This window comes from Coregonus clupeaformis, chromosome 8, assembly GCF_020615455.1.
Source record: "Coregonus clupeaformis isolate EN_2021a chromosome 8, ASM2061545v1, whole genome shotgun sequence".
Classification (NCBI taxonomy): Eukaryota; Metazoa; Chordata; class Actinopteri; order Salmoniformes; family Salmonidae; genus Coregonus; species Coregonus clupeaformis.
The window spans coordinates 46,946,421-46,969,965 of record NC_059199.1 but is presented as its reverse complement, the minus strand read 5'-3'; the positions used below and the strand labels follow the sequence as shown (position 1 = coordinate 46,969,965).

At 45.7% G+C, this 23,545-nt stretch overlaps 1 protein-coding gene across 1 annotated transcript in view; it reads left to right on the top strand.

The window, feature by feature from the left end:
* The window catches only part of LOC121571845 (CUB and sushi domain-containing protein 3-like), a 558,910-nt gene that overhangs the window by 50,296 nt on the left and 485,069 nt on the right, over positions 1-23,545 (top strand). The window contains exon 3 of the mRNA XM_041883584.2: positions 18,961-19,073. Coding sequence (XP_041739518.2) covers positions 18,961-19,073 — 113 coding nt within the window. The remainder of the gene's footprint in view (positions 1-18,960; positions 19,074-23,545) is intronic.

Here is a 23,545-nt window from a genome sequence, read left to right as displayed (position 1 = left end):
CCTTTTGGGATCATTGTCATGCTGAAAGACCCAGCCACGTTTCATCTTCAATGCCCTTGCAGATGGAAGGAGGTTTTCACTCACGATACATGGCCCCATTCATTCTTTACTTTACACGGATCAGTCGTCCTGGTCCCTTTGCAGAAAAACAGCCCCAAAGCATGATGTTTCCACCCCCATGCTTCACAGTAGGTATGGTGTTCTTTGGATGCAACTCAGCATTCTTTGTCCTCCAAACACGACGAGTTGAGTTTTTACCAAAAAGTTCTATTTTGGTTTCATCTGACCATATGACATTCTCCCAATCCTCTTCTGGATCATCCAAATGCACTCTAGCAAACTTCAGACGGGCCTGGACATGTACTGGCTTAAGCAGGGGGACACGTCTGGCACTGCAGGATTTGAGTCGCTGGCGGCGTAGTGTGTTACTGATGGTAGGCTTTGTTACTTTGGTCCCAGCTCTCTGCAGGTCATTCACTAGGGTCCCCCGTGTGGTTCTGGGATTTTTGGTCACCGTTCTTGTGATCATTTTGACCCCACGGGGTGAGATCTTGCGTGGAGCCCCAGATCGAGGGAGATTATCAGTGGTCTTGTATGTCTTCCATTTCCTAATAATTGCTCCCACAGTTGATTTCTTCAAACCAAGCTGCTTACCTATTGCAGATTCAGTCTTCCCAGCCTGGTGCAGGTCTACAATTTTGTTTCTGGTGTCCTTTGACAGCTCTTTGGTCTTGGCCATAGTGGAGTTTGGAGTGTGACTGTTTGAGGTTGTGGACAGGTGTCTTTTATACTGACAACAAGTTCAAACAGGTGCCATTAATACAGGTAACGAGTGGAGGACAGAGGAGCCTCTTAAAGAAGAAGTTACAGGTTTGTGAGAGCCAGAAATCTTGCTTGTTTGTAGGTGACCAAATACTTATTTTCCACCATAATTAGCAAATAAATTCATAAAAAATCCTACAATGTGATTTTCTGGAAAAATTTGTTCTCTATTTGTCTGTCATAGTTGACGTTTACCTATGATGAAAATTACAGGCCTCTCTCATCTTTTTAAGTGGGAGAACTTGCACAATTAGTGGCTGACTAAATACTTTTTTTTCCCCACTGTACATATAATGTGGGTGAAACAGTATGTAAACATTATTCAAGTTATCAGTGTTCAATGACTCTATGACCATAGGGCAGCAGTCTCTAAGGTGCAAGGTAGAGTGTCGAACCAAGAGCGTGGAACCTCTAAAGAATCAACAGGGGTTGAAGTCAGTTCTGGCAATAGCTACACTATATATTCAAAATGATGTGCACACCCCTTCAAATTAGTGGATTTGACTATTTCAGCCACACCCGTTGCTGACAGGTAATTAAAATCGAGCTCACAGCCATGCAGTCTCCATAGACAAACATTTGCAGTAGAATGGCCTTACTGAAGAGCTCAGTGACTTTCAACGTGGCACCGTCATAGGATACCACCTATCAAACAAGTCAGTTCGTCAAATGTCTGCCCTGCTAGAGCTGCCCCGGTCAACTATAAGTACAGTTATTCTGTTGTAGAAACGTCTAGGAGCAACAACGGCTCAGCTGCAAAGTGGTAGGTCACACAAGTTCACAGAACGGGACCGCCGAGTGCTGAAACGCGTAGCACGTAAAAATTATCTGTCCTCGGTTGCAACACTCACCATCGAGTTCCAAACTTCCTCTGGAAGCAACATCAGCACAAGAACAGTTCGTCGGGCGCTTCATGAAATGGGTTTCCATGGCCGAGCAGCCGCACACAAGCCTAAGATTACCATGCGCAATGCCAAGCGTTGGCTGGAGTTGTGTAAAGCTTGCCGCCATTGGACTCTGTAGCAGTGGAAACGCGTTCTCTGGAGTGATGAATCACGCTTCACCATCTGGCAGTCCGACGGACAAATCTGCGTGCTAGGAGAACGCTACCTGCCCGAATGCATAGTGCCAACTGTAAAGTTTGGTGAAGGAGGACAAATGGTCTGTGGCTGTTTTTCATGGTTTGGGCTAGGCCCCTAAGTTCCAGTGAAGGGAAATCTTAACGCTACAGCATACTATGAAATTCTGGACGATTCTTTGTGGGAACAGTTTGGGGAAGGCCCTTTTCTGTTTCAGCATGACAATGCCCCCGTCCACAAAGCGAGGTCCATACAGAAATGGTTTGTCGAGATCGGTGCGGAAGAACTTGACTGGACTGCACAGAGCCTTGACCTCAACCCCATCAAACACCTTTGGGATGAATTGGAACGACGACTGCTAGCCGGGCCTAATTGCCCAACATCAGTGCCGACCTCACTAATGCTCTTGTGGCTGAATGGAAGCAAGTCCCCGCAGCAATGTTCCAACATCTAGTGGAAAGCCTTCCCAGAAGACTGGAGGCTCTTATAGCAGCAATGGGTGGACCAACTCCATACTAATGCCCATGATTTTGGATTGAGATGTTCGACGAGCAGTTGTCCACATACTTTTGGTAATGTAGTGTATTTAAATAGTGCGTACGTGTCATACTGTTATACTGTTTACATGGTGCATATGTAGCATCTCAAAAAAATCTGCAACCTCACATTAACCTCTACAGTATATCTGTACAATCAAGGAACCTCTCCACGTCAGCAGTTTAACTGCCATTCTGTCTCTCCTACCCCCCGTGCTGTCAACAATGTGTAGCTTCACTCGCTGTGTCTAACTTCAAGAAACCAGACCCCTTATTAGCAACAGAAGTGCACCCGTGTCGTTTTTGGTGAACAGAAGGCTCCTTATAAATAGCTATGAGACTGCTTGAGTGGAGACTGGAAACTGTCCTTTGATGCAGCAGATTGCAAACGGGGGAAACTGAGACACTGCTTGTCCCTGCTGAGAGAAAGTATGGCCCTGCTAGAATGTTGGTTTTGGTAAGGCTGTAAGTCGCTGTGTATAATAGTGCGTCTGGCTGGGCAGATAGGACAGAACAGAAGGGGTTTCTACTCTGGGTTATTGAGCTGCGTTATTATCAGCTGGGGCATGCTGGAGCCAGCATGGTGGAGAGAGGGAGGCTTCAGTAGTGAGGCTGCAGCACTGTGACTGTGTAACTGAGAGCCCAGGAACTCTTCAAATTATTAATTGAGTCACCAGTCATTCGTCCTCACCGGGCTGTGGCTCTCTCTGCAGAGGCCATTAGGATACTGTATACCAACATGTTGCTTGATGGGAAAGTTTGTCTTACCTAAGTGCCTCTACAAGAAACGGTACGATACTGTATGTACACTATATCTCTCACTGGGCTGTGGAATATTATTTGTATGTAGCACCTTCGCATTCTTAAGCCTCCCTCTGCCGTTTGGGAACCAAAAGCCGTGATAAGCTCAATCATTCTGGAGGCTAACAACTGTTTAGTCTAAATTATACTATAGTGTCCTGGAAATACGATGACATTGCTAAAGTATTTAAAGTATTTAGTATGAAACAATGTTGCCATCATCATCATGTTCTCAAATGTACTTAAACGGATGCAATGTTGTCATCAGCTAGCAAAGTTTGTCAAAAATAGCTAGCAATGCTAATGTTAGCTAGCTAATATCCGGTGGCCTCCCCTCAATCTTAGCTAGCTAGTGTAGTGTCCGAGACAACGATGCTGATATGCTGTGAAGACAAGAAATCCGCTGATACTGTCCTTGATTATAATGGTTTATTACATCAAAGATAACAGTATCAATTTACAGACTCCTGCAGACATCTGGAGAACAACTGACCCAATCTCTAATATGTTATTTCTCCCCCTCCTTTGTTCCAACCATGGTATTTATAATATGTAACATAATATGGGTGGTTCTCTACAGACCAATCCCTGGCCTTCACATAACAGACTATCCTCTGTTTTAGGGGGCCCCTATAGTAATGCTTTCCAGATGTCTCCGCAAAGCAGAGCCAAATTCTGGAATGTTCAGATACTACACTAGCTAACATTATATGGCATCTAAAGTTAATCTGGCGACATCAAAATTATAACAAAAGGTTTTCCTACTAATTATTTGCCTTCTTTAGAAATGTCAAGCCACATTAATTCACTTTATACCAAATCTTTATCAACGCCCAATGAGGATGCATTGAGTAGAATGCTCAGTCGGTGATCAGTCCTAAAATGAACGTTAAAAACAATATTGTGACGAAACGTGCTACCCAATAATAGTAATTTTCCCTTTGCCATTGGGATACTGGTAACATTTTCCCTAGCTAAGTGCCTTTACAACATATAATAAGAAAACTCTTTCATCAAGTAGTGGAATACTGTATAAATAATTTGCACATTGTTGCGATGCCCCTTGCTAATAATACCCTACGTATTCATGAAGCTTGGAAATATTTAATTTTAATGATTGCAAATTTGGTACTGATTAAATGTTTCTTCAAATGTTACTAATGATTAGATTTTCTAATTATTGAAAAATTAATAATCATGGGTTAGAGTGAACCATCTTCAGGGTTGTTTTCTGCCATTGTCCAAATAATTATTTAATTACTATAATTCTATCTTTGATTACTAGCTTAGTTCAGTTTCTAACACAACACTAACAGAACAATGCAGTGTGCCACGCTTGCACCCTATTCCTAATATAGGGCCCTGGTCAGAAGTAGTGCACTATATAGGGAATAGTGTGCTATTTGGGACACAGCTCTGGGCAATCTGATTCTGCCTATCTGTCTGTGCTGGGAGGGGTCATTATGATGTGAAACTGAAAGCTGAGTCTCTCCATCTATGCAAGGGGATGTGTAGGTTGGTACTTCAGAATCAATGCTAGTCACATGGGCTAAGGGTCTAAGGTGAGGATATCCTGAAATAAAGGGTTAAAGTAACTGTCTAGTGCTTCCAGATGTCTATGAAATATGACCTATAATTAATTACAATATGAGTTAAATAGTTTTCCTTCCCCAAACATTTTAATTAAGTATGTTAGAAAGCAGCTTGAGGTCTGTAGACTGACAGATGGACAGACACCTTCATCATCATCATCACAACTGTCTGAAGACTGTCCCACTACTTCCACACATAACTGGATAGACATGGGTTACGTTCTGAAATGGCACCCTGTTTCCTATGAAGTTCACTACTTTTGTCCAGAGCTCTTGCTTGTGGTTTCCGTTGAAGCGACTCACAGTTGGGTATTTATGTGTTGTACACGTATCTCCACATAACATATTTCTGTGAAGTCATTTCTTGAATTTTAAGGTTGTTGATTGGTTGCGAGGGTGGGAACTTGAAAAGGAAGGAATACTGTTTTGCTCCTCTGCTCTTTATTGATGATAAATCATATTTTTTTACTCCACCTTGGGATGTTGGCAGTCCTCCAAGAAACCTGCTTCATTTTGATAATTCTTCTCAAAAGCTGACATTTTCTATGGAAATGATGAATGAGAGCAGTAAGTGAAATTCACAAATGCACCGGAGCTTTCTTCAGCCAATAAGCCTTTCTAGCCTCTCTCTCTCTCCTTCCCTATCTATACCTGCTTTGAGCCGCTGGCTGCCTGGGGATGATTTGTCAATTGCTCAGATGTACTGTTTTGCTCTAGAGAAGATTCTACCTCCATATATGCTGTTAGTACTTCTACACTACTTGCATGAACAGGTCCCTAGGTTCCAGTGCTTGGAAAACAATCCCTAGAGGCCTCAGAGTAAGTGTGTTTATGCCTCTTGAATATTCCTTCAGTTTTTGATTACTCGATATGACCAAGCTACTTGCACAAAGTTTTTTTTTATTTGTGTGAGTGCATTGTGCATATTAGGTCCTACTGTTTGTTATCTGCATGCTACAATTTATGGATTGCTCAACCATGCATTATAACTTCTGCTTAATTCTCTTGAGTCATTCCCTTTCTGTCACAATAATTTCAAAGACGTCAAAGCACATCTAAATGAAGTGGTGAAAATAGCTCTGGTTGAGCTGTTTCAAAGCTCAGTATTTGAAACAAAGTGAGTGCTGTGCTTGAATGACTGCCAACAGAAGGAGCCACCTACGCAGACTATAAGATTTATGGCACAGTTTCGCCCATGAGAGGGATTGCATCTTTTGGGGGCACCGAAGATATCATCTGTTTTCATTTACCGAGACACTCAGCAAGACAGACAGGTGGTGGGTATTCATATTTAAAAGTAATGTTTCACATGATGACATGTTTGCAGCAACATTAGAAGAAGAGGGAGATGTATGGTTATGGTCCACCCCAGTGGGTTGTCATAGACAAAATATATTTGCCTGTCCTCTTTCGCTTGCTTGTGCTCTCTCTCTCTCTCTCTCTCTCTCTCTCTCTCTCTCTCTCTCTCTCTCTCTCTCTCTCTCTCTCTCTCTCTCTCTCTCTCTCTCTCTCTCTCTCTCTCTCTCTCTCTCTCTCTCTCTCTCTCTCTCTCTCTCTCTCTCTCTCTCTCTCTCTCTCTCTCTCTCTCTCTCTCTCTCTCTCTCTCTCTCTCTCTCTCTCTCTCTCTCTCTCTCTCTCTCTCTCTCTCTCTCTCTCTCTCTCTCCCTCCTTTCCTACTCTCAAGGACTAAGAGGCAAAACATAAGCCATTACGTTTGTATTTATTTTGAAATTGAAGTGAAAGCCACTGCTAGAGGCCAAACTTATTGGTGAATTTGCAGTGTGTATATTGAGTTTGCAGTCTCAAGTATAGGTTTGCTGGTTTGACTGTTGGAGATAAGGTTGTGTTTCCTTGAGAGAAAATCACTTTCTAGCGACAATAATTCCACAGAAACAAACAACCCCAAGATATCATCAAGCATTAAGGACAGTGGTTTTGCGTCTTGAGCGCTAACCCAAAGACAAAGAAGACAGTTTATTATTGCAACTGTCATGCAGTAGTAGTAGATTCAAGTTATTAGAACTGTTTCGGAGGTGACTAGTGCCTCCAAATCAAAACCAACCGAGAGAAGAACATGCATATGCACACACAAACACAAACACAAACCTTGCTAATATTTCGGAATATTAAAACAGAAAGGTGCCGGGGGATATTTGCCCTCTTTTCCATTTATGTTCAATTATTTTGTAGATAATAAACAACAGTGGGAATATACAATTTATAGTCTGTCCATAGACAAAAATAAATCATGGCAGATTCTCCCTTGGGGATGTTCCCCTCTGCGGGTGCCTTTAGAACAATTTGTTTTAAATAAAAATGAACATAAAAGGAGGACTGAAAGACTAGGGGCTCAATTCAATCCGCATCGCGGAAGTTCAGCTTTTCAGCGTGATTTAAATTTATGGGCAATGTTCCCACTTTAGCAGAGACTGAATTCACAGTAAACACTGCCTATATCAGCTGAATCGGAAATTAAGCGATACAGATTGAATAGAGCCCTAAATTCATAGAATGGAATTAGAGGTAATAGTTTAGAATTGTAACTTTATTTGCTGTTCATTTTATATAATGACAAACTGATGCATGAACATGTTTGGTCATTAAATATATATATTTTTGATGTCACTATATCATAGAGTGTGGTACGCCTAATAGAGATGTTTACTTTACTCGCTACAATGTAGGTTCATTCCTTTCCTGTGGAGCTATTGGCCTCCTCTTTCTTTTAGCGACCTTTAGGGGCCAATTTACTAATGATGTATGTTTCAGAGCTGTGAGGCCAGTTGTCATTCTCACAAAACAAATTGGTCTCAAAGCAACAGTTTTGGGCCGGTAGATAGTCAACGCACTTTGTTTTGCCTCAGTGGAATGGAAGCAAGAGTGTTTCCCCCGCGTAATAATGTTGAATCAATAGGCGGCTATTAAGGGATGCTTTTTGTCTCATTAGCGTGGACTTCTGCTCTGTTGTTAATGTGATGGACACAGCCTAGCTGTGAAACATGTGGAGGGGAAATTGGCAGGTCCAGAGTATTAGGCCTAGGCGATAGGCATTATGATACCGAACAAGACCATGGTATCTGTCATTGCGCGCTCTCTCCATTCCACCTGATAATCGCCTATAAACAACTCAGCTCAGGAACCCACTTTTGGATCTTTTATTAAAGCGATCTGTCAGAAACCCACATCATTGAGTTGTACAGTATCTCCAGATGCATCGCTGTGTGTTTACTACCAAAGAACGGAGGAGCTGAGAGAACAGACTCCTGCCTTCCTGAATCACATTATCTCAGAAAGCGTTGGGGCCTTTATTGGGGAAAATCAAGTGTTATGACTACACGTTGCACTCTGATGTATTGCTAGAAAAAGGGGAAAGCACTTTTAAAAAGATTAATCTCTACTCATTCAGTGGGTAATGTAATTTCAGCCGGTCTGCAGCCGGCTTAGGGTTCTGTCTCTGACAATCAGCCTGAATAAGATGCCTGCAGAGAAGAGTGGTGATCTGAACACTCTCGCTGATCTCCCAGTCTCGCTTCCCTTTGGAAACCTTAAGCACTAGTGACAGCCCTACCACTCTCTGTTTCTCTATCCAGAGTGTTGAGGAGAATGTGAGCATTCCTCGCAAAATGGTATGGTGAGCAGACCTTCAATGGCGAGTAGTAGCAGCCAGCATGCCAAACACTGTTGGTGTGACATGGAGTGTTTTTATTTGTCACTCCTCCACAGTTTGCGTGAGAAAGCTACTTTTAATTAAGGGCAGGTATGGACTAGCAGAAGTGACTTTTCGTAGCAGGTCAGAAGAATTAGGTTAAATTTAGGAAAAGGGTAAGGTTTAGGTTTAGCTAAAATGCTAAAATTGTCCCCGACGTGACTCAAACATATCAGCCCAGTCAAAACTGTTCGCTGCTCTGGCACCCCAATGGTGGAACAAGCTCCCTCACGATGCCAGGACAGCGGAGTCACACACCACCTTCCGGAGACATTTGAAACCCCACCTCTTTAAGGAATACCTGGGATAGGATAAAGTAATCCTTCTACCCCCCCCAAAAAAAACTAACATTGTAAAGTGGTTATCCCACTGGCTATAAGGTGAATGCACCTATTTGTAAGTCGCTCTGGATAAGAGCGTCTGCTAGATGACGTAAATGTAAATGTAAATATCTAGCTGCAACCAGGCCTGCCCTGAGAACAGTCTTCTTTTCTGCTAATGTGATTCTGCAAAAATATACGGGGGTATGAATCAGTGAGTGAGTGAGCGCATTTGTCGAATGTAATTACCAGATTAAAGGGAGGGGTATGCAAATGGTGAATAATACAGCATTAGAAGTATGAGTGTAATGGTTCTTTTGTGTTTTAACGTTTCATGTTCACAGAATGAGGGATCAAAGCGTTCTCATTGTGTTAAAAGGAGATCTTGTTAAATATAATCTGAATATTCTGAAGCCTACTTTTGGAAACCCCCCAAAATAGGAACCAAAACTGCTTTCTCCCTTTGCAGCTTCTCCCCTTGAAGATGTATGGTCAAAGGTGGTTCAACAATCAAAAGGGGACTGCGATGTCCTTGCTTCTGCTCCTTTTAAACATATAACCTTTAGTTTTAAATCTTGAGAAAGGTGTTACTATGATGTGTCAGCAAGGTGGCTTTTAAATATAAAAGCGTGCAGCTTGAGCTTATGGGTAACTGGGGTTAAGACGGGGTGAGAGGAGGCCTCATGTACCCTGCCAAGGCCCCCTGTCTAACCAATTTGAACCTAGTTCCACTAGGAAGAGACCGCATGGACTTGTAGAGCAATATGAACAGTATGGTTCTGGCTGTTGGGCGCTGAAGGCACAGAGGGGTGATGTATTCGTTCCAACTTGCACAGCAGTTAAGAAAGGCCTCCATGACCCCAAGGGGATACCAATGCAGACTCTCATTGAAGGAAGCTGTGTGTGTGTCCTCCCAAGCAGATGTAATCCACAAACCGTCGCTGGAACTCAGTGTACCTGTCACGGTTTACTAAGCCAGAACCCAGAAGCAGACCAGGACAAGGTAAATTGAAACAAAGGTGAGTGTTTATTTAATAGATCCACGAGTGAGGCTGAATAATCCAGGGAACAGAGCGGGTGGCGTGGATGGGTTGTTGAGGGTGCAGTGGTAGGTCCAGTAATGGCTCGGCAGCCGCCGACCATCAGGCAGAGGTTGGGTGAAGGTTCCGGGTGAGTGACTGCAGATAGAACAAAACGGAGGTAAGTATACAGCAAGTCAAAAAGGTGCAAAACAACAAAACTAACGCTAGAAGTTCCAAGGCTGATACACGGACAAACATACTGTTCATGGCTAACGATCCGGCAGGGAATGGATGTTAGGACAGAGCCTAAGAAGGGTGATGATCAGGACCAGGTGTGCAGATTGCTGATGGGATGCAGGTGCGGAAATCAAGAGAGCTCCCGCCTAGCAACGTTGCCCGGCAACCAGGCAGGGAGCGTTCCAGAACCCTCGGGAAACTGGAGATCCCGAGCAGAAAAACTAATACCCAGACAGAAACCGACTCAGACTGCAGGGATCGTTACAGTACCCCCCTCCGGCCAGACGCCACCGGGCGGACTCCCGGAGCGCCAGGATGGAGGCGGTAGAAGTCACGAATGAGGTCAGCATCTAGGATCTGTCGCGCGGAATCCAACTCCTCTCCTCAGGACCATACCCCTCCCAGTCCACGAGATACTGGAAACCCCGGCCCCGCCATTCTGGAATCCATGATGCGTCGCACCGTGTAGGCAGGACCACCTCCGATCATCCGAGGAGGAGGAGGAGGAGGCGGAGGAGGCAACAGAGGACTGAGGAGAACAGGCTTGAGGCAGGAGACATGAAAGGTGGGATGGACTCTGAGCGTCCTCGGTAGTTTGAGTCGAACTGCCACCGGATTGATCACCTTCTCCACCACAAACGGACCAATGAACTTCGGTAACAACTTCCTAGACTCAGTCCGTAAAGGGAAGATCCCGTGTGGCCAACCAGACCCTATCTCCGATGGTATAGGTGGGAGCGGGGATCCGGCGACGATTCGCCTGGAGCTGATACCGGTCCGAAACTCTAAGAGTGCCTTTCTGGCCCGATGCCAGGTCCGGTGGCAACGACGAATATGGGCCTGAACAGAGGGCACTGAGAGCTCCTTCTCCTGAGAAGGGAACAAGGGAGGTTGGTAGCCATACAGGCACTGGAAGGGAGACATCCCAGTGGCAGATGTAGGGGAGAGTATTGTGGGCATACTCAACCCAAGGCAACTGAGAGACCCAGGAGGTGGGGTTGGAGGAGACAAGGCAGCGTAGCGTGGATTCCATCTTCTGGTTGGCTCTCTCCGCCTGACCATTAGATTGGGGGTGAAAACCAGATGTGAGGCTGACTGTAGCTCCAATGGCCAAACAGAAGGACTTCCAGACAGCAGAGGTAAACTGAGGGCCACGGTCGGAAACGATATCACTGGGCAAACCGTGGACCCTGAAAACCTCCCTAACCAGGATCTCGGACGTCTCCGAGGCAGAGGGAAGCTTGGCAATAGGCACAAAGTGGGCGAACTTGCTGAATCTGTCCACGATAGTCAGAACGACCGTGTTTCCCTCAGAAACGGGCAACCCAGTGACAAAGTCCAGGGCCAGATGCGACCATGGTCGCGGGGAATAGGAAGGGAGTGAAGTAGTCCAGAGCTGGGCCGATTGGTACTCTTATTCTGCGCACAAACTGGACAGGCAGCAACATAACCCCGAGTATCTCGGCCATGGCAGGCCACCAAAAACGTCTGCGAAGAAACGCCATCGTCCGAGCCACGCCAGGGTGACAAGCCATCTTGCTGGCGTGGGACCATTTGAGGACAGCAGGACGAACCGACTCAGGCACAAACAACCGACCCGGGTGGACCGTTACCGGGACCGGGCTGCGTCCGAAGGGCCGCCATCACCTCCTCTCAATCTTCCACCTAACAGCTCCCACGACGCAGTTCCGGGGGGAGAATTGTCTCGGTCTTGGACCCACTCTCCTCCGTCTTGGAGAACATCCGGGACAAGGCGTCCGCCTTGCCGTTCTTAGATCCAGGTCGGAGCGTCAGGGAAAAAATTGAATCGTCCGAAAAACAACGCCCACCTGGCCTGGCGGGGAGTTGAGACGTCTAGCCGATTGCACGTAAGCAAGATTCTTGTGGTCAGTCCAGACAATAAACGGTTGCTCCGCCCCCTCCAACCAGTGGCGCCACTCCTCCAAGGCAAGTTTCACCGCGAGAAGCTCCCGGTTACCCACATCGTAATTCCTCTCCGCAGGCGAAAGGCGACGAGTAGTAGGCGCAGGGATGGAGTTTACTGTCCGTGGAGCATCGCTGCGACAGGATGGCGCCAACTCCCACATCAGACGCGTCCACTTCAACGACGAACTGACGGGCCGTGTCCGGCTGAGAGAGAATCGGTGCGTTGGTGAATCGCCTCTTCAAATCCAGAAACGCTCGATCCGCCTCCGGATTCCACTTGAAGGTCCTGATACTGGAAGTCAAGGCAGTTAACGGAGCGGCCACACGGCTGTAATCCCCGGATGAATCTGCGGTAGAAATTCGCAAACCCCAAAAATCTCTGGAGCTGCAATCTCGTACCGGGCTGGGCCCATTCCAGAACCGCTCTAACCTTCTCCTGGTCCATCCTAATCTCTCCCCTGGAGATGATGTACCCGAGAAAGGATGTCGTGTGGGCGTGAAACTCGCACTTCTCGGCCTTCACGAACAGGCGATTCTCCAACAATCGCTGCAGAACCTGCCGGACATGCTGGACGTGGTCGGAAGGTTCCTTCGAGAAGATCAGAATGTCATCCAGGTAAACAAACACAAAGAGACCGATCATATCTCTCAGGACGTCGTTCACCATACTCTGGAATACCGCTGGAGCATTGGTCAGTCCAAACGGCATCACCTGATACTCGAAGTGACCCATCGGTGTATTGAAACCCGTCAACCACTCGTCCCCCTCTCTGATCCGGACCATGTGATACGCATTGCGTAGGGTCTAGCTTCGGTGAACACCGTAGCACCCTGTAAGGAGTCGAAGGCAGAACTCATCAAGGGCAGGGGATACTTGTTCTTGACCGTGATGTCATTCAACCCCCGATAATCAATACACGGTCGAAGAGAGCCATCCTTCTTACCCACAAAGAAGAATCCTGCCCCCCAGGGGTGATGACGAGGGACGAACGAGACCAGCAGCTAGGGACTCCTTGATGTAGGTCTCCAAAGCCTCACGTTCAGGTCGGGAGATACTGTATAACCTTCCCTTGGGGTAGACAGCTCCAGGGAACAGGTTGATGGCACAATCATATGGTCGGTGGGGAGGGAGTGACAGAGCCTTCTGCTTACTGAACACTTCCCCCAAATCGTGATATGTCTCGGGAACCAGGGACAAATCTGGGGTTTAGCCTCAATCACCTGACTGGGAACCGAATGGGGACAGGCAGTCTTGAGACAGTTAGCATGACAATCAAGGCTCCAACTCGTTACCTTGCCCGTCACCCAATCGAACGTGGGATTGTGTTCCTTCAGCCAGGGGTATCCAAGGACCAGAGGAACATGGGAAGACGGCAGAATGAAGAATGAAATCATCTCCGAATGATTCCCCGACAACAGCATCTTAACCGGTTCAGTCCTCATCGTGATACGTGCCAGACTACTGCCGTTCAGAGTGGTCGCTTCAATGGCTTCCGGCAATTGCTCCTTGGAAAGCCCCAGCTGTTCCACCAACTCGGCATCAAGAAAGCTTCCATCGGCACCTGAATCGATAAAGCGTTAATCGCTAAGCTCTGATTCCTGTTCATAAGGGTAGCCGGGAAACGGGGTCTGACAGAGGTATTGAGAGGTCGAAACTGGCTCGCTAAAAGTCCTCCCAACTTTAGCGAGCCGCGCAGTTTGACGACCGCCGGGAACAGGTGGCGAGGTAATGTCCCGAACCACCACAGTAGAGGCAACAGTTAGTCCTACGTCTGAGTTGGCGTTCCTCCTTGGTTAACCCGTGCCGCCCTACTTGCATTGGTTCAGAATCGGGAGACAGGACCTCTCCACTAATCCTGTGTGGTGGACGATGATCGACGTATTCTGGTCCAATCCCCGACCCGACTGGAACCTGAGAAGCTGATCGATTGGACGGAACCCATTGCTTCTCCCTCCTTCGCTCTCAGACTCGATTATCCACCCGAATAGACAAGGCTACCAAGCTGTCCAGGTCACTAGGCTCCGGATAGGAGATCAACTCATCCTTGAGCTGCTCCGACAGACCCTGGTAAAAGGCCGCTTGCAGAGACTCCTCATTCCACCCACTCTCCACAGCCAACGTCTTGAACTCGATCACGAAGTCGGCCACGCTGCGAGTTCCTTGGTGAAGCGAAAACAGGCGCCTAGCTGCGTCCCTCCCTCGGACGGAATGGTCGAAGAGCTTCCTCATCTCGGCCGTGAACCCCTGGTATGAAGCCATGCAGGGGTCTTGTCGTTCCCCAAACGGCTGAAGCCCACTCCAGCGCTCGACCACGCAGCAACTCAATCACAAAGGCTATCCTAGCCTTGTCTGTGGCATAAGAGTAGGGCTGTAGATCGAACACTAACCCACACTGCATAAGGAAAGAACGGCATCTTCCCAGCTCCCCCTCATATTTATCCGCGTCGGAACCTTGGGCTCACGGAAGGACACAGCTCCAGAAGCGGCAGGCGAGATGGGTGAAACCGGTAGTGGATCCTCCACCGGAAACTTGCGCTGGTTCTGGACCTCCGTCAGACCGGTAGAAAGGTTCCGAACTGCCAACGCGATCTCCTGTAGCTCCGTGCTATGATGGCCCAACATCTTTTCCTGATGGGTAATGGCATGGCGAACAGAGTCCAGGTCCGCTGGGTTCATTACTGGCCGGATCGTTCTGTCACGGTTTACTAAGCCAGAACCCAGAAGCAGACCAGGACAAGGTAAATTGAAACAAAGGTGAGTGTTTATTTAATAGATCCACGAGTGAGGCTGAATAATCCAGGGAACAGAGCGGGTGGCGTGGATGGGTTGTTGAGGGTGCAGTGGTAGGTCCAGTAATGGCTCGGCAGCCGCCGACCATCAGGCAGAGGTTGGGTGAAGGTTCCGGGTGAGTGACTGCAGATAGAACAAAACGGAGGTAAGTATACAGCAAGTCAAAAAGGTGCAAAACAACAAAACTAACGCTAGAAGTTCCAAGGCTGATACACGGACAAACATACTGTTCATGGCTAACGATCCGGCAGGGGAATGGATGTTAGGACAGAGCCTAAGAAGGGTGATGATCAGGACCAGGTGTGCAGATTGCTGATGGGATGCAGGTGCGGAAATCAAGAGAGCTCCCCGCCTGCAACGTTGCCCGGCAACCAGGCAGGGAGCGTTCCAGAACCCTCGGGAAACTGGAGATCCCGAGCAGAAAAACTAATACCCAGACAGAAACCGACTCAGACTGCAGGGATCGTTACAGTACCAACTCAGTGTACCAATAAACTATACTGCATAACCCAAAACAACAATGATTAGTCCTGCTAAGGACTCTGCTTTGGTCCACATAATACAGAAAGCTTGTTTCTTGTAGTTATTGTAATTGTATGTAATTGGCATAATGGTCACTGACCTATGTCAGCTTGGCCGAGGTGAATTTGACTTGTTGTAATGGGTGTTAAATGCTGTAGGTTGTAAATGTCCATATTGAAGAGGTGAACCTAGTAAAAGGATGTGTTCCAGGCTGACTACATTTCAGACACATGCCGGATCTCACAGCGCCTGGATAGGTCTTTAAGACACCATCTAACTACATCATATGATATACAGTGCTTTCAGAAAGTATTTACACCTTGACCTTGTCCACATTTTGTTGTGTTACAGCCTGAATTTAAAATGGATTACATTTAGATTTTGTGTCACTGGCCTACACACAGTACCCCATAATGTCAAAGTGGAATTAGTTGTTTTTCTGTGTGTTTTTGTAAACATATGAATAAAATATGAAAAGCTGGAATGAAACCTGTTTGAATACTAAATAAGTTCAAGAGTAAAAACTTGCTTAACAAGTCATATAATAAGTTGCATGGACTCTGTGTGCAATAATAGTGTAACATGATTGTTGAATGACTACCTCATCCCTGTACCCCACACATACAATTATCTGTAAGGTCCCTCAGTCTAGCAGTGAATTTCAAACACAGATTCAACCACAAAGACCAGGGAGGTTTTCCAATGCCTCGCAAAGAAGAGCACATATTTGTAGATAAAAAAAACAAACAAAGAAAACTGACATTGAATATTCCTTTGGGCATGGTGAAGTTATTAATTACACTTTGGATGGTGTATCAATACACCCAGTCACTACAAAGATAAAGGCGTCCTTCCTAACTCAGTTGCCGGAGAGGAAGGAAACTGCTCAGGGATTTCACCATGAGGCCAATTGTTACAGAGTGTAACGGCTGTGATAAGAGAAAACTGAGGATGGATCAACAACATTAACATCCACAACATCCACAATACTAACCTAATTGACAGAGTGAAAATACAAACATTCCAAATAAGACACTAAAGTAAAACTGCAAAAAATTTACTGAATACAAAGCGTTATGTTTGGGGCAAATCCAACACATCACATCACTGAGTACCACTCTTCATATTTTCAAGCATGGTGGTGGCTGCATCATGTTATGGATATGCTTGTCATTGGCAAAGACTAGGTAGTTTTTCAGGATAAAAATTAATGAAATAGAGCTAAGCACAGGCAAAATCATAGAGAAAAACCTGGTTCAGTCTGCTTTCCAACAGACACTGGGAGACAAATTCACCTTTCAGCAGGACAATAACCTAAAACAGAAGGCCAAATATACACTGGAGATGCTTACCAAGACGACCTAAATTGGCTTGAAAATCTATGGCAAGACTTGAAAATGACTGTCTAGCAATGATTAACAACCAACTTGACAGAGCATGAAGAATTTTAAAAAGAATAATGTGCAAATATTGTACAATCCAGGTGTGCAAAGCTCTTAGAGACTGACCCAGAAAGACTCACAGCTGTAATTGCTGCCAAAGGTGAATCTAACATGTATTGACTCAGGGGTGTGAATACTTATGTAAATGAGATATTTCTGAGGAGGACCATGGGAATGGAGTGAAGGGGAAAAAAGGAAGTGTGAGGAGATGAGGAGGAGCAGAGGAGGAAAAAAGGGAGGAAGAGGGAGGAAAAAGAAGATGGCAGCATTGAACAGCATGGCTGTAATTGCTAGCTGGCAAAGTTGTGTCTGTGACTGTGTGTGTGTGTGTCTGCGTGTGTGTGTCTTTGCCTGTGCGTGCGTGCCTGCGCACATGCGTTTGCATGCCAGTGTTTGCAGGTGTGCATGTGTGTGCGTACCTGTGTGTGCACGTGTGCGCTTGTAAGAGTGTGTGTGCGTGTTTGTGTGTGTGATGCAGCGGCAGGAAGCTCGCTAAGGTTGGGAAGCTTGTGCGAGAGCAGCAGAAACCTCATTAAGACAGTAGCTGAGTGAATCTGTACCTCCCAGCCTCACAACTTCCTCTCCTTTCCTCTGCTTTACAAAGATAATGACAAGGTAGCTGGTAATATGCACAGTAATTCATCCATTGTGAATTTACGTGTTTTAACTCAAACAGGTTTTGAAGATTTTGCATTTAAATTAGACATCCAGGTCTTTTTTATCCACCTTTATCCAACTCACTTGTAATTTGTGTTTTTGTCCAATTATAGAGGAACACTTTTCACTTCACTCACGTACAATACATTGTCTTTCTGCTTCTTGCTTGGTAGTCTTATTGAGATTCTACTCTCAAATCCAGTACACGCAAAAGTGGAACATGTATTTGTAATGACCCTGTGGCCATCAGACGATCAAAGAGATTGGCAAATAGCATCTTTGAAATATGTATGTTCATACAGATGTAGGATCTTAATTTGATCACTCGTTTGTTGCTGAGAGTTTTCCTGCACAGCAGGAAATGCAAACTTGTAGTGTAGTCTAGGTTTAAAAAGGCTGCTAAAGTTTGTATTTTCCACTTTAAAATGTCAGACTTCATTTGCCCTAAAAATGTATCAACCCCTACAAAAAATGTTCATTAATTAAAATCCACATAATAATTCACATTTCCTCTTGCAGCAGGATTATTTTCCTGCTGTAGCAAACTGGCTCAAATTAAGATCCTACATCTGTATGCAGTAGATTGGAAAATATGTCCTTGGTTATCCCATTGTGGGCCAATGGAGGGTGGAGAGAAACCCCGGGAGGGGAGAGATGAGTTGTTAAAGACATACAGAAGGGAAGGTATACACTTTATTGTATTCTCTCTCAAGTTCTTTGAAGCTGATGACAAGTTGAAAGGTTAATCATACTACAGGGATACTATGTGATCTCCTGGTGCGGTTATGCAAAAGCTTTAATAAATATTTCACTCACAAGTCTATTAGCATAACCAATAGGAATTCTGTAACATGGCTCCGACCGACGTGGTTTGTAGCACACATCTATTCTCTGTCATTTTCATAGTGTTTAAAAATTCAGTACTTTTTATGTCTAATTCTGGCCTCTATTGATGTGTATATTTCTCCCACCTCTCTTCACAGTATGGCTTTTTGGAGGAGAAATCACTTTAGTGAAACAAACTCCAGCCAGTGAAATGTTAATAGCTAGTGTAGCCCATAAATAAGACCTGAGGCCATGTACATTTGAAATGTTATAATGATCCTTACTTTGAAATGGGGCCGTAGAATCAATATGTTCTCCCTCCACATTTTGATCCATTCACCTCGCAGTGCTCTGCTGCTGGCTCCAGTGTTTAATGTAACTCCACCTCTCAGTGCTCTGCTGCTGGCTCCAGTGTTTAATGTAACTCCACTTAGTTGATTTAGCTGAATGACACAACATTGGGCTGACTGGTTGGTGAGACTTGTCAGGGTAATACTGGTGTTTTAGGTCGATCTCCAGATCATTCTGATTGGTGTATGTTATTGATTCATAGTATCCTATTGGTCATTCTGACTGGTGTCTGTGTGCTATTGGTTAATAGCATCTCCAGATCATTATGATTGGTGTAATGTATGATTTTCAGATCATTCTGATTGGTTTGTCGTCTCCTCTCTCCCCATAGGTTAACAGGATTCTCAATGCCACCACCAGTCACGAGCACGGGGTCCGTCTTCTCCCTGCGTCTTACCAGTGACTTCGCTGTGAGCGCTCACGGCTTTAAGTTATATTATGAAGGTAAGACTCTTCTCTTCTTCTATTCCCTCTCATTGTTTCTGTTGTTTATCTCTTGAATTCGCTCATCAAATGAACAGGATTGAGAGACTGGATGGGATGGCTTCTGATCCAGCTGGAGATTCAGATGATCTGCTCTTATCTGATCTCTCGGGAAGTTTGCATTAGTATTTTATTTAATTAAAGGGGCTTTATTGACTGTATTAGATCCCACTGTTAGACCTGCTGTTCTCTAAGGACCTCATCAGTCCACATCAAACCAGATCTAATCAAAACCACACACTGTTATAGACCTGCTGTTCTCTAAGGACCTCATCAGTCCTCATCAAACCAGATCTAATCAAAACCACCCACTGTTATAGACCTGCTGTTCTCTAAGGACATCATCTGTCCACAACAAACCAGATCTAATTAAAACCACACACTGTTATAGACCTGCTGTTCTCTAAGGACCTCATCAGTCCACATCAAACCAGATCTAATCAAAACCACACACTGTTATAGACCTGCTGTTCTCTAAGGACCTCATCAGTCCACATCAAACCAGATCTAATCAAAACCACCCACTGTTATAGACCTGCTGTTCTCTAAGGACCTCATCAGTCCACATCAAACCAGATCTAATCAAAACCACCCACTGTTATAGACCTGCTGTTCTCTAAGGACCTCATCAGTCCACATCAAACCAGATCTAATCAAAGCCACCCACTGTTATAGACCTGCTGTTCTCTAAGGACCTCATCAGTCCACATCAAACCAGATCTAATCAAAACCACTCACTGTTATAGACCTGCTGTTCTCTAAGGACCTCATCAGTCCACATCAAACCAGATCTAATCAAAGCCACCCACTGTTATAGACCTGCTGTTCTCTAAGGACCTTATCAGTCCACATCAAACCAGATCTAATCAAAACCACACACTGTTATAGACCTGCTGTTCTCTAAGGACCTCATCAGTCCACATCAAACCAGATCTAATCAAAGCCACCCACTGTTATAGACCTGCTGTTCTCTAAGGACCTCATCAGTCCACATCAAACCAGATCTAATCAAAACCACCCACTGTTATAGACCTGCTGTTCTCTAAGGACCTCATCAGTCCACATCAAACCAGATCTAATCAAAGCCACCCACTGTTATAGACCTGCTGTTCTCTAAGGACCTTATCAGTCCACATCAAACCAGATCTAATCAAAACCACACACTGTTATAGACCTGCTGTTCTCTAAGGACCTCATCAGTCCACATCAAACCAGATCTAATCAAAGCCACCCACTGTTATAGACCTGCTGTTCTCTAAGGACCTCATCAGTCCACATCAAACCAGATCTAATCAAAGCCACCCACTGTTATAGACCTGCTGTTCTCTAAGGACCTTATCAGTCCACATCAAACCAGATCTAATCAAAACCACCCACTGTTATAGACCTGCTGTTCTTTAAGGACCGCATCAGTCCACATCAAACCAGCTCTAATCAAAACCACCCACTGTTATAGACCTGCTGTTCTCTAAGGACCTCATCAGTCCACATCAAACCAGATCTAATCAAAGCCACCCACTGTTATAGACCTGCTGTTCTCTAAGGACCTTATCAGTCCACATCAAACCAGATCTAATCAAAACCACCCACTGTTATAGACCTGCTGTTCTTTAAGGACCTCATCAGTCCACATCAAACCAGCTCTAATCAAAACCACCCACTGTTATAGACCTGCTGTTCTCTAAGGACCTCATCAGTCCACATCAAACCATATCTAATCAAAGCCACCCACTGTTATAGACCTGCTGTTCTCTAAGGACCTTATCAGTCCACATCAAACCAGATCTAATCAAAACCACCCACTGTTATAGACCTGCTGTTCTCTAAGGACCTCATCAGTCCACATCAAACCAGATCTAATCAAAACCACCCACTGTTATAGACCTGCTGTTCTCTAAGGACCTCATCAGTCCACATCAAACCAGATCTAATCAAAGCCACCCACTGTTATAGACCTGCTGTTCTCTAAGGACCTTATCAGTCCACATCAAACCAGATCTAATCAAAACCACCCACTGTTATAGACCTGCTGTTCTTTAAGGACCTCATCAGTCCACATCAAACCAGCTCTAATCAAAACCACCTACTGTTATAGACCTGCTGTTCTCTAAGGACCTCATCAGTCCACATCAAACCAGATCTAATCAAAGCCACCCACTGTTATAGACCTGCTGTTCTCTAAGGACCTTATCAGTCCACATCAAACCAGATCTAATCAAAACCACCCACTGTTATAGACCTGCTGTTCTTTAAGGACCTCATCAGTCCACATCAAACCAGCTCTAATCAAAACCACCCACTGTTATAGACCTGCTGTTCTTTAAGGACCTCATCAGTCCACATCAAACCAGCTCTAATCAAAGCCACCCACTGTATATGCCTACTGGACTGCCCCTGATGCCAGACAGACATACTTTACATGTATGGCATCAAAGCATGTATCTACAGAAAGGCACACATGGTTAAAACATCATCTGCATGTTTATTACACACAGTAGGTGAGTGTTTCAAGACATACTTGAAGAAAACTGTATTACAGTTTGTGCCATGAAACTTGGCATAAAGGCAGCACAAACATCTAGCATTTCCAAGAATCCACCACTATGCCAAGTAGACTAGCCCACCCCCAACCCTCGTCCGACGCTAAGGAAGAACAAATACAACTCACACACAAACACAATGTCAATCATATTTACAGTCAAATGTCTTGCCTTCCCTTTTTACTCCCATGATGGACCATCCTACCCCTCTACCTCTCCTATGCCAGCTGACTAACTAACTGTTTAGCCCTCCAGTCTTCAGACAGAACCACCTACCCCTCTACCCCTCCTCTGCCAGCTGACTAACTAACCGTGTAGCCCTCCAGTCTTCAGACAGAACCTCCTACCCCTCTACCCCTCCTCTGCCAGCTGACTAACTAACTAACTAACTGTGTAGCCCTCCAGTCTTCAGACAGAATCTCCTACCCCTCTACCCCTCCTCTGCCAGCTGACTAACTAACTGTGTAGTCCTCCAGTCTTCAGACAGAATCTCCTACCCCTCTAACCATCCTCTACCCTCCAGTCTTCAGACAGAACCTCCTACCTCTCACCTCTCCTCTGACAACCTCCTCCCCTCTACCTCTCCTCTACCCCGCCTCTCCTCTCCTCTACCCCTCCTCTCCTCTCCTCTACCCCTCCTCTAACCCCCCTGCACCTCTTCTGCCACCACTCCTCCCCACTACCCCACCTCTGCCAACCTCCTCCCCTCTACCCCTCCTCTACTCCCTCTACCTCTACTCTTCCACCCTCCTCCCCTCTACCCCTCCTCTGCCACCCTCCTCCTCTCTACCCCTCCTCTACTCCCTCTACCTCTACTCTTCCACCCTCCTCCCCTCTACCCTCTGCCACCCTCCTCCTCTCTACCCCTCCTCTACCCCTCCTCTGCCACCCTACTCTCCTCTACTCCTCCTCTACCCCTCCTCTGCCACCCACCTCCTCTCTACCCCTCCTCTACCCCTCCTCTACCACCCTCCTCCTCTCTACCCCTCCTCTACCCCTCCTCTGCCACCCTACTCTCCTCTACTCCTCCTCTACCCCTCCTCTGCCACCCTCCTCCTCTCTACCCCTCCTCTACCCCTCCTCTGCCACCCTACTCTCCTCTACTCCTCCTCTACCCCTCCTCTGCCACCCTACTCTCCTCTATCCCTCCTCTACCACCCTCCTCCTCTCTACCCCTCCTCTACCCCTCCTCTGCCACCCTACTCTCCTCTATCCCTCCTCTGCCACCCTCCTCCCCTCTGCCCCACCTCTGCCAGCTGACTATTACACTATGTAGCATCTCCAGTCTGCAGCCACGTCATTTACCTCCCCAGGCCTACTCACCCACTACCCACCCACCCGTCCGCCAGTCCACCATTTGCTGAATCCGTGCACAGCCTTGAAACTCGGTGCAATTTCAGGGTTATTCAAATATACATCAAACATGTTACGAAAGAAGCGAGACACTCCCTCCAGTTCTGTTACATCTCCAGAATGTAATGGATTCCCTGCTTTTTAAAATTACATAATGTAATGGATTCACTGCCTTTCAAAATTGCATAAGCCACCAAGGCTTCTAAGTTGGAATTATTTTAACATTCCCCCTTTTTGCTTAGCAACACTGGGAACTAAAGGCATTGAGAAGGATCTAATAATTCCCTCAACTGTTTCCAGCTTCCACAACTCATGGTTTCATTATAGATTGTTAGTGCTACTATAATACTGAGCACTAGATCTGCTCAAAGCAAACACACACACACACGAAGATGTGGGGTTTGCCATGGCCAATTAGATCCTTAATGCTTTCACAGTCTGATAACACTTCTAATGATAATATGACTTCTTAACCATCATGCTATTTAATGCTTTCTTTATTCCCTTTTATACATCCCATTTGTGACAGAGTATTTTCCT